General features: G+C 32.8%; 2 protein-coding genes and 1 long non-coding RNA gene across 5 annotated transcripts in view; 1 reads left to right on the forward strand and 2 right to left on the reverse strand.

Annotated features, from left to right (window-relative positions):
- The window catches only part of LOC149482593 (uncharacterized), a 111,358-nt gene extending 102,632 nt beyond the window's left edge, over positions 1-8,726 (reverse strand). The window contains exons 1-2 of the long non-coding RNA XR_016316611.1: positions 8,525-8,726; positions 2,811-2,834 (exon numbers count right to left, since the gene is read on the reverse strand). This is a non-coding gene — a long non-coding RNA (uncharacterized LOC149482593). The remainder of the gene's footprint in view (positions 1-2,810; positions 2,835-8,524) is intronic.
- The window catches only part of Tomosyn (syntaxin-binding protein tomosyn), a 209,088-nt gene that overhangs the window by 177,738 nt on the left and 19,168 nt on the right, over positions 1-12,182 (reverse strand). The gene's annotated exons all lie outside the window — the stretch shown is intronic.
- LOC149482597 (uncharacterized) lies at positions 3,499-4,702 on the forward strand. Its single transcript, XM_089703362.1, has 4 exons — positions 3,499-3,502; positions 4,031-4,253; positions 4,381-4,442; positions 4,517-4,702. The coding sequence occupies exons 1-4, from the start codon at positions 3,499-3,501 to the stop codon at positions 4,555-4,557; spliced, it is 330 nt and encodes a 109-aa protein (XP_089559488.1). The 3' UTR covers positions 4,558-4,702.

A 12,182-nucleotide genomic window follows, 5' to 3' on the forward strand; every position in this document is an offset into this window, starting at 1 on the left:
CTTATCCATGTACGATATATTGGCCGATAAATATAAACATTAATTAATAGTGACATGTGTATAGAATTTCACTAAATAAAGATTATTCCACTCTGTATTCTTTTTGAAAATATAAATTATTAAGTTATCGTTTCCTTTTTTTTCGCAATAAAAAATTTCCAACCTTTCACGTATAAAAGAAAAATATCGACAAGAAAGTAGAAATTCATTTATCCGCAGTCTCAGAATAAAAACATGCCTGAACGTGAAGTTCGAGTGAAAATTATTTATAAGCTCAAAACATTTGCTTTCAGAAACGCAGACGTGACAAAAAGCGGCACTTTGATAGATCGCCCTCGCTCCTATTGAATACTAATAGACCCTTATCAATTTCTGATAGAGTCCGCGTTGTGCCCAGCCTTCTAAGTTCCATAAATTCATTATTCAGACCTCAAACCTGTCAGTTCGCATTCCCCCCAATTTATCAATCAAAGTGCTCGTTTTCACAATTTGAATATAAATACAGTTGTACTACGTTAGAGTAATGGATTGATGACGTCACTTTGATATAATTTCACGTACATAATATATGAGAACGGAAACTTATCAAGCTTCGGGTATTAATTTCAGTTCACCCGAGTCGGCTGAATATTGGCAGCGCTAAGGTTTAATTTAGGAGTTAATCATAGCTGGTGCATGGTTCACGTTTGCATTCTGACGAATATATGAACAAAAACATAAAATTTTTAAATCTGTCGTGTGCAGGGTATGTTTGATTTTTCATATCATACACAAAACCGGTGTTTTATAATTTAATAAAACGGAAACATATTTAAATTATAAAACATTTAAAATATTGAATTCATCTAGTGATAACATCATCGATTTATGTCAATTATTTCACGGGAACTTAAACAAGATATCTGAAAAATTTTTAAAAGCCATTGACGTTCCCGAAGAACCGAAAGTTATATTAACAAGTCCATTATTCGAGAAATAAAAAGTATTATGTAACAAATAGACCAGTGATATGAATAAAAATAGACAAGACAAGGCAAATAAGTTTAACCCATATCATTTCTTCACCTCAGTCAGTTCTCATGATATCTCTATCAAATCTATTGGGGCATGAAACAATTTAATATTTGTAGCTCTATGTACTACATGTATGTAAGTACACAAGTATAAAATATATTATAGTTACCTATATGCCACGTAAAATCTCATTATGCAAACTTTTTTAAAGTCATTCGATTGTCTAAAAGAAAATTTAAAATTCGTTGAAAAAACACAACGCCTTGTTCATTCTGCCGTTTGATCAACTACATAACTATGATGCCACCAAAAAATTTACATAAAAAAAAAGACGGGTTGCACTCCGGGAGTGCCTGCAGAAGTAACGTTGAGCATGTTTGATATTTTGGAATGGTATCCGTCTTAAGGCGTCACACACGGTGAAGATAAGACTATAATATTTTATCTTAAGATACTGTTATATTTTATATTACAGGCGTTCGGACCATCATTTTTCTTTTTGTCATTGCGTACTAAGACCCCTGTAGAACGCTGATACCGGATGCGTTAAGATACTGTAATATAAAATATAACAGTATCTTAAGATAAAATATTATAGCATCTTCACCGTGTGTGACGCGCTTTACGCTTTTTCGATCATGTCACGTGTCCTGACGCGAGTTTAAGATTTTATACCCATCACAGAAAAAGTGCTCAACGCCGCTAAAGAAGTTTTCACTTCAAAAATATGCGCCTCGTCCAACCATACAAATCAAAACATAACACCAAGATTTCCACTAGACCGATTCCACCACCACAAACAGACTAGAAATAAAACTCCTACATTAGTCACTGAACGCGAATACAAAGAGGGTAGATATAAAAAGCAATCCAGCTCGTGCTCAACCAATTGAGTGCGGGAGGTAAATTGATTTGATTCTATTTGTGAAGTCGCTACTCAAGATGCGGCTTTTCAATAGGGCTTATACACAAAGCTTTTTATAAGGGCTGTATACACTATTTATTTTTGATAATTTATGAATATTTTTTGAATAATATTGATTATTTTTCCGACCCAAATATCGACCAATAGAATTGCACCATTCGACGTCACGTGGTACAACCTACATGGTATTATACTGATAATTTTTTGAAAATTTTCTCTGGTCGTTGACGTCAAACTGACAGGTTGAATTCAATTGTGAAATTATTGGCCGACATTTGGGACGGAAAAATAATCCCCCGAATACCACACGAGCTTCAAAATTATAAGCTCTTGTGGTATTATAAGTGAATGTCAAATCAAATATAATTTTTTGTAGGAATTACAAAGCTGTGAAGGATTGATTTAAAATAGCTCTACAAAATATTTTTACAATAAGTTTTCTTCATATGAATTATTACTTGTTTAGGTACATTTTTCGAAGACTTCGCTAATGCCACTAAAAGGTAACCTTTACTGGTAGCAATTGAATTACGACATACAAATTGATATGTACGTAGGTATGTGACGGAATAAAATGAAGTCACATTAACGTTAACCATTACCTATTGCCTATACTATACTAAAATCCATTAATACTTTCATTTAATAAACTGCTCAATAAAGATTCATAATTTAAAATTTCAACACATTCGATCAATTTGAATAATAATTGCCGTTATTAAGACAAACGCCTCGAAATATTGAAACAACATTAGGTATGCAATTCTACCTGTAATGTTGTATATTTTTATTGTTTCAAAATCTTTGTTGTTCGTACAAAAATAAAAATAAATGAAGACTTTTCTAGCCTAAAAGTCAATATTTAGCTCACCAGATGACGTCACCGCACCATTACCTGCAACACAAAGTTCGGAGTAAGTTCATGCCGGGGAGTCATTAATCAAGTAGACGGCTTATTTAGCGATACCGTTCAGCTTTCGAGCCAAAGCTTCGAATTTAGTAAAGAGAAAAACACATTCGCTAGCAAGATCTGTAAGATATGACAGTTGCACGTGTAAAAACTTTAGGGAAATACGAATACATATACCTTATACCAATAGGCCTGGTAAATTCAACTAAGTAAAACACTACTTGCATCAGAATTTTCGAGGTAGGTACCTAAAAACTTTTTTTTATATTTTTTTATCTACGTATACTTAATGTTATAAAGCTGAAGAGTTTGTTTCTTTGAACGCGCTAATCTCGGGAACTACTGGTCCGATTTGAAATATTCTTTCGGTGTTAGATAGCCCATTTGTCGAGGAAGGCTATGGGCTATATAATATCATCACTCTAAGACCAACAGCCACGTGGGTGAAACCGCGGGACGCAGCTAGTTCTTAATAAAATATCTTACAAGATATGGTCTAACCACATTTTAAACCTACACACATTTAAAACAATGAACTAACCTTTCACAAAAAATGTGCCAATTATAATTGAAACGCAAATAAATCGTAAAGACGGTCGCAATTAAAATGTATGCCCTCACCTCGCACATGGCATAATGCACCAACACTATGCGTAACCTACGTAGGTACTACTATATTTACTTGTGAACTTTCACAAATAATTGAGGGTCGAACCATTTATTACATTTTATAATTTATTTACTGTAATTCAAGTACTAGGTCCATCCTGTAATGGTATTTGATATACATAATATATGTGTGTAAATAAATAAATGAAAATTTCCCTTAAGGTGATGAATTAATTTTTCTAACATTTACGGCCCTTTTTAAACCTTCGTAATTTTTATATTATTAAAGTTGTCGTGATGAAAATTCTTGACAAGAAAGTTCAATAGTAACACAATACGTCTACCGTTTTAGAAACATGATTCCAAGATATTTTCTCGATAGAAAAAAAATACAAAGTTCTCATTGTTATTTTTTTATAATCTCTGGCATCTTCAAAATAACAAACGTAAAGTTACGACTTTTTGGATATTAACTATAAAATATACAACCTATACGTCTACCGATTTAGAATTTTGAAATATGCGATGGTTTTGTAATAAACAAGAAATACTTGAAATTAGCGCCTGACCAGCCAATATAGCGAGAGCCGCCCTGTACCTTCCTACCCCGATCGCTGCACGAGTCATTCCCGCTACGGCCGTCACACGGGGAACTTGTGTCGCTCGCGCAATCGTAAAAAAGGGTGACAACACGATAAGACAAAATGAGACAAATGGGGACAATAAAGAAAATAAGAAGAAGAAACATAAAGGTTGGAGAAAAAAGAATGCTTACAATTGGAACAAATTAATGAAGTAAGTTGGTTTTATTTTAAATTTGATGATAATTGTATTATAGACGATGTTTGATATGTACCCCTGTTTTAAGTACATAACGAATGTGTAAGATTTTTTTCATTTATAGCATAGATAATCTTTTCAGAAATCCGGAATCCAGAAGGAAAATAAACCCACTGATTGTTCACAATGTGAACCCACTCCTTCGTAAGTACCTTTATTCAGTCAAAAATGTATGTTATCAACGTTCTACTGGTTTTATCGCATGATTCCATTTTTAGCAAAAAGCAACAAGGTGCAAAGAAATAAAAAATCATGGTGAACTTAGTGGAAGTATGGCGGACGTAATATGGAACAGGAGCTCATTGGAGTAGTATTATATTTAAAAAAAATACGAAAAAATTTCAAGAATTACATTTCTTAGTAGGTGGTAGATAAGTATGTTGTATAAAGAATTTGATGTTGATATTTATAAATAAATATAAATATTATAGGACATTATTACACAAATCGACCTAGTCCCACAGTAAGCTCAAAGGCTTGTGTTGTGGGTACTAGGCGACGATAAATATAATATTATAAATACATATATAGATAATAACACCCAGACCCAAGAACAAATAATTGAGTTCATCACACAAATATTTGCCCTGACCGGGGATCGAACCCGGGACCGTCGGCTCAGTAGGCAGTTGCTTTACCACTGCGCCAACCGCGTCGTCACGTTTATTTCATTTATACTTACTACACCTGTGCGGGAAATTGCTTAGTACTAAAACAGGTTTATATTCATATTTACATAGTAATGTGAGTTTTAATTTCGAAAAATTTTGTGTAAGTATATTAAATTGAGTTCCTGGGTGATCTGGAAACACAATTGGGCCCGGAAGATGGCGCTGCAGTCACTCCTCCTAATCACATGAACCGATTTGGATGAATATTTGTGTGCACATTTCATTGTTGTGGGATGATTGGTTGATTCGTTTTCACATTAGCTAATATTATGTATTTTTGTTGTAAACTTAATTTAATGTTTATAATACATTATTATTGGTATAAATAAGCCAGTGTTCGTCTCACATTGCTGTACCTGCCTACCTACCCTACCAGGGCCTAACTTTGTTCTGGCTATTTTATTTTGATTATTTGTAATGAATAATTACAATTATAATAGAGTGCAAAAAATAAATACATGCGTCAATATATTTTGTGTTTTTTTTAAAACAATTTTTCTATTTAAAAAAATATCATTCCGACCGCGGCTTTGCCCGCTTGGAATTAGGTTATATCGTGAATCCTGTTTTATCCCACAGAAGTGTTCAGTTCGGATAAAAAGTATCCTATGTGTAAATCCAGGCAATTAGCTATATTTTATCAAAATTGGTAATGTAGTCTTGACGTGATTAAGTAACAACTAACAAAAAAATATACAAATTAACATCCAAAGTTTCGCATCAGTTTTACTGTATTAGTGATATCTTCCACTCTTGACTTTGACTGAGAAGAATTAGGGTTTATAACTTCTTTCAGAAATAGTACCTTTCATTTCTGGGCATGATGTAATCTACGTCAGCATCAAATTCTATCTAAATCAATTCAGTAGTCCGCGTTATTGATTACCATTTCATTTTTTCAGAGTAACAATATTTTTTGTTATTTTAAAGATTATTTATAACCTGTATTATTTTGTAATAAAGTAAACATTACGAAATAATAATAATTATTAATAATGTCTAAGTAGTTGTTGGAAAGAAGATTATTTGTTTATAAGCAAGAAAATAAAACCAATAAATCAACAATTGAATAAATGTATAACAATATTATAACTGTATGACGACTCCATACATGTTTGTCCCGAGTCGGCCAGCGGCAGCGCGGCGAGTTTGCAAGAATGACTTCGCGCATACCCGCGTTCGCGATAGCGAGCTATTAGACTCCGCCCGTCAAGCAGTGGATTTTTTTTTGTGTATCGTCTTAACAGCTGTGCCTTAAAATCTCTTAAGAAACTAAGCCTATATTTGACTCTTGTTTTTCAACTATTTTATTTACAAATTGCATTCAAAACTGTAACTTCGTTTTATTATCGTGAAAATATAACCGATAGACAAAAAAACTTTCGCATTCATAGGTAATATAGGTAGTATATATAGGTAGTATGCATAGACTAGTAGATATTACATACTTTTCTCTTACGTTCTAGAGTTTTCCACGTGTCGCATGATCACATCGCATTTTCTGTGTGATTTTGTATTACAATGTAGTTTTGGAATGTTTCATTACGATAGTGCAGTCTGCAGGTGATAGTCGTAAACATTGCAAGGTCGAATTTCGACCACAGTATGATCCTTGAATGTATGACTCAACCACGCAAAATGTTGAAATTATTTGAATTTACTGCAGATTTAATTTAAACACTAGCGTACCTAGTACAGATCATTTCCTAATTTTGACTTAGATATGTCTGTAGGTATGTGCTTTTATTGAAATATCTAGTGATATTGACCACACCACTGCAATTATCAATATGTCAATAAGGGCCGATTTTTCAATCCTGAGATAAACAGTCTAATAACTACCCGTCGAATAGATTTATTCAATTATTTATCTAACTCATAACGGCTCGCCTATTTTTCAATCGTGATTTATTTGATGAACAACTATCTGACCAAATATTTCCATATTGGCAGCTCTGCTCTCGGAGTGGCGAAACAAACATATTAAATTAGTCAGGTTAGAGCGGGATAGAGTCAACTCTTGCAATTTGTCAACAACCGTCATTATGACTCACGTCAGGAGTGCATTTTGCATTTTTTTTAAGTTTGTCTTGTCTTCTATGATTGTTGATTGTTGTTTTGATTCAAGTAAAGAGTTTGGTTAAATTTGTGTTTCAATTTATATATTTTACGATGGAAACGACATACATAATAGGTAGCGTTCGGCAAATTTTTAATGGCATGGTCATCAGTACTATCAAAAACATCAATTTCAATATGATTTTAATTGATAATAATTATATAGAAAGAGGTTTAATTGTTAATAATTCTACGCTCTATGTTATGACATACGAAAATATCCCAAATTTGACACGTCAGTTGTCAACTCAAACGCCTAACCGTCGAATAGCGCGCTATCTGGCCGTTGGAGCGGCAAATAGATTTATTCCTCAAATAACGTAGTTATTCGATTGATACGTCCTATTCGTCTGTTGAAAAATTGAATATTTTGTTAACTGAAGAATAAAGTCTATCTAGCTGTTTATCTGGGCATTGAAAAATCGGCCCTAAATGATCAAACAAATAGCGACATTCATCAATGCCAAATTACGCTCCAAACTTTACCACTTCCAAACTCATCCCCCACACAACTCATACAAAAGCAATACGACAAAAGAAAACATATTTATTATTTACATAACAAATGCCAATCATACGGCATCATTTCCCCACAAACTCATAACCTTGACCCGTTTGGATCGTCTCCAAGCGATGACTGCGTGGTCCAACTTTCTCTTTTTCTTATCACGCGGTCAATGACACCAGTTATCTCAACATGGACAGTTGTTCCTTGTGTGCGTTTACACACAAGTATGTAACACACACAGGGACAGACTTACGCACACGCACGTCAAAATATTTTTTTTTCTTCATGGCTATTTGCCAGTGTCGAGTTATACCAAAGTAGTTACTTATTGTTATTTTCAAATATCGTCACGAAGTTTTTTTTATCTCCCCGTTAAATTATTATTGGTGGGTATCTATTGGATTTAATCGATTTGTTTTACCGCACCTTTTATGCCTTGCTAAAGCTGAAATCTGAATATATAAAATAACTTACCAAACTTTGTTGTGTAAAAAACAATGATTCAAGTAATAATATTAGTAACATGTTTAATAAGTAAAATCAATTTTATTTAGGTATAATCCGACCACAGCCTTGAAAAACGCAACGCATGTAAGATACCGGTCAAGTGAGAACTCAAGAACGTCGTCCGACTAAGTTTGTAAAGTGCATCTAAGAATTATTAAAACCAATGCCAAAGTTAGTAAAGTATTCGATAACTATTTTAATTGATGGCTAGATGAACTCAAATAGAGAATTGTTAGAAATTATTAATTGACAAATTATTAAATAACCGAACTGTATTAAATCAACAAACTTATAAACCATTTAAATACGTTTAAATTTGCTAAATGAATGAGAATGAGAATACATAATTCGTACAAATTAAAATCTAAAAATTCGAAACCATAAAGAAAGAATATAAAAAAAATCAATGTTTAAAAACTTACAATAGCCATAAAGCTCCAACGTACTTGTATCCGGCCGGTTAGAAAGAAAAAAGAAAAAGTGAAAAAAGAGAAAAACGTTCACAGTTTAAAAATCAGGACACGTTCACAGTATTCATTTCAACTCCTAACAATGAGCAAAACTTCAGCAGGAAGAATTAATTAAAAGTTTAAAAACGCAAAATTTAAAACGATATGATTTTAACGAGTTCGTTAACAAGCCCCGATAATATCTAGTTAGTTTTAATTAACATGTTTATCAGTAGTGATAAATTTTATAACGCAATTTCACTAATTATGTACCACAAACAACGATTGATTGATTTAGTTAATTTTGATAAGGTAAACGCGCTTTATCAATCACTGTAAATTGCTTTAAAATAATTGGTTCTTATCAATTATTATTATTGCGTAATTTATAATTTAAATGGTCTCATTATTTTTTTTAAGATTAGAATAGTTATAAGGATTAATTAGGAAACAAAAAAATATTTTCGATTTGCCCACGAAATAACCAATGTGCAACGTGAATTTGTTCAAAGTGAACGACAACGATCGAGATCTCAAAATTAATATTTCATTTGTCAAAATCTTGTACAGATATGCTGATAAATAAACAAAATTTAATGATATCCTTACCATAAAATCATTGAATATCAATTTACAATACAAGGTTTAAAAGCAAAAAATACTTTAATACGACTAAGTATATAATAGTTGCATTGTTTGCTTTAAATTATAATCTTCAATCATGAATTTAATCCAAATATTGATATAGTTTTGTTTCAATAGTTAATTAATTAGTAGATCCCTATTATAATTGATTAATACCAACAACCGTTTATTTGCTAACTAGTCTCAATAGGTTTAAGTACTATTATTATAATTATGTCATGATAATTTTTGGAATATTTTCGTTTCCTTTTAATTGTTCAGTGAAGAAAAAAGATTTATTTCTTTAACTCTTTCATATGATACACATAAATATTTTATTACCGGTAAAAATGATGTTACGTCTTCATCAACAAAAACCTGAGAATACGCTAAAAACGAAAAATGTAACAAAATTTTCAGTATTCGTCCTGCATCAAAAATCTGTAACAACCTCTGTAATAATAACTAGGTAGTAATAAAAAACACGTTGACGTAAATCCAAAATTGGCGTGACGTTCCATTTTCAATTTTGACATTCGCGCGTAAATTACTTTTTTCATAATCACAGGCACAGGTCACGACAATAATACGGCCGGATTCAAGGTGTGGGGCAGATTATAGCGCATCCACACGATCGATACACCGCATAGCAATCTTTTACATTTCACTTTTAATAAATTAGTTTCCGTTCGTGCGAGGCGATATATAAATTAAAAATTCACGTGAATGTTTGATTAACATCTTTGAATTTTTGGCTTTTTCTGTTGATAAAGTTTGCTAAAATAATGAAATTGTTTCATTAACAGACATCTAGCCTACCCTTTGCATGCACGAGGACCTTCCTGCATTTAAATTAGTTGGCAAAACACCAAACTACCGCCTGACTAGTTAAACTATTGTACAAGCTATCAGGCGAATTGCATTTGTTGCACTTGCATACTAAAAATGGGAATTAGGGGAAATTAGAATAGGGTTTCTGGGTCATCTTGAGATACTCTCGTTTCAGAACTTAATCTTGGATTTGTCGAGCTTCGTGAGAACTGAATCACGGTAATGCGAGAGATATTGGTGATTACTAAACCTAGCGAATTGGAATGGCTGTCCCTGTTAAACAAAATCAGAATTATGCTCTTCTGCTATTATTGTTTATAGTATAATCACAATACAATATACGATATCATATCATTCGAACCATATTGTTTATGCGTTACGAGCTAAGGTTACGAGTCTTAGAACGAGTAATTTTACTAAATGAAATTATTGCTACGCTATACGTACAGCTGTAGGCTTTTAAAAGATGTACGTAAGTAACTTTTAAAAGCCTACTGGTAGTTAGATAAATCTAAATCTGTTTCGTCGTCAAGTCGACTACGTAGGCGTTGGCTTACGAAATACAATATACATACGTTAATATCAATGTACATATCTATATCAGCCCACTTTCCCCTCAAATTATACCTGGAGCACTCCAAAGTCCCTTATTTCGCCACAGTCGCCAGCATTGCCCGTTATCCCCACTTAAATACCATTTAATGATACCATTAACGTGGGCATGAAATAGCTGTGATATATTATAATTATTATGAATGCCGCCAAATTTACATTTCGGTTGATGCAGGTATGGAAATTTCAGTAGCTAAAGAATTTATAACAATGAAATACTGCCTACTATATTGTTCTATAATAATTGTAAGAGGAAATATTTAATTGTTTGTTACAATTTGGAATATAATAAAGATCGATTTAAATGATCAACATAAGCTGCATTTCTGTTTGTCCCCGATCAACCTGAGCGAAGCCGGGAAAAGATGCTTTTTGTGTGAATATTAAACTTAACTATTCTTTAAATAATTCTTGTTGACTAAAGCTGTATCTGAAGACTGAAACTACGGACGGAATCATAATATTCAGACTACATTTCTGGTTAGTGTCAATAAATGTTATTTATCCAGCATCTCCTTGCAAGAACTAATATTGATACAAGCTTCACTGACCGTATTGTTTGCTAAATATCACCATTACCAACGATAACTTCTCAGTTAGCTTTTACAGGTTGTATAGTATCATATCTCTGTGATAACTGGTTAAAATATTTAATGTTAATTACATTAAACCTACTAAAAGGTGGATTAATTGAAAACTTGATGTTAAGACTGCGATTCGTTGTTATTATAGGTACAATAACAGTATCTCATTACGCTTAGTCAAATGGTTTATGAAATAAATGAAACTACATTTTGTAAATTACTTACAGGCCTTTAGAAATTAAAGATTTTTAACGGATTTTAAATGCGATTTATTCATTATTTTCACAATTTTCAGTCTGAGACCTGTTGCCTCTGTATAGTTGCGTCGACCTTCCACCCTATCGGACCATGAGAGTGCACTTATATTCAGGTAACCTATGCCATATAAAAGATCTCTTGTGAACTCTCTTGGCTGGAAGCGATTAGAACTATTGCAAATATCGTATACATTTAAATGTTTATAAAAATGTCATTTCAAATTCCAGCGGATAACGAATGCTCTAGTGAACAAATCATTCGATCGGAAAACGATCGGGAGATCCCCTCCGGAGGGACTCACTCCGCAGTTATATATTTATTGATTTACTCAATCTTTTTGTGTACTATATTTCGAACCAGCTGTGCCCCGCGGTTTCACCCGCATTGCTCCACTCCTGTTCATCTTAGCGTGATGATATATAGCCTATAGCCTTCCTCGATAAATGGGCTATCTAACACCGAAAGAATTTTTCAAATTGGACCAGTAGTTCCTGAGATTAGAGCGTTGAAACAAACAAACTCTTCAGCTTTATAATTTAGTATAGTATAGATTAGTCCATTAAGGTTGGCGAAGTTTGTTTTTGTTTCTTTGGGCCTTTGTTTATTGTAACTAACTTTGTATAGCTTTCCGTTCTGTAATCATTCAATCTAAAAGCCTAATCCTTATCTGGGTTAAAATCAACGCTGTCTGTTTGTTTATAATTAAGTATTCGACAACATAG

This window comes from Colias philodice, chromosome 14, assembly GCF_061535455.1.
Source record: "Colias philodice isolate Cphi_HAF_F1 chromosome 14, ilColPhil1 Martin Lab GWU primary, whole genome shotgun sequence".
Lineage (NCBI taxonomy): Eukaryota > Metazoa > Arthropoda > Insecta > Lepidoptera > Pieridae > Colias > Colias philodice.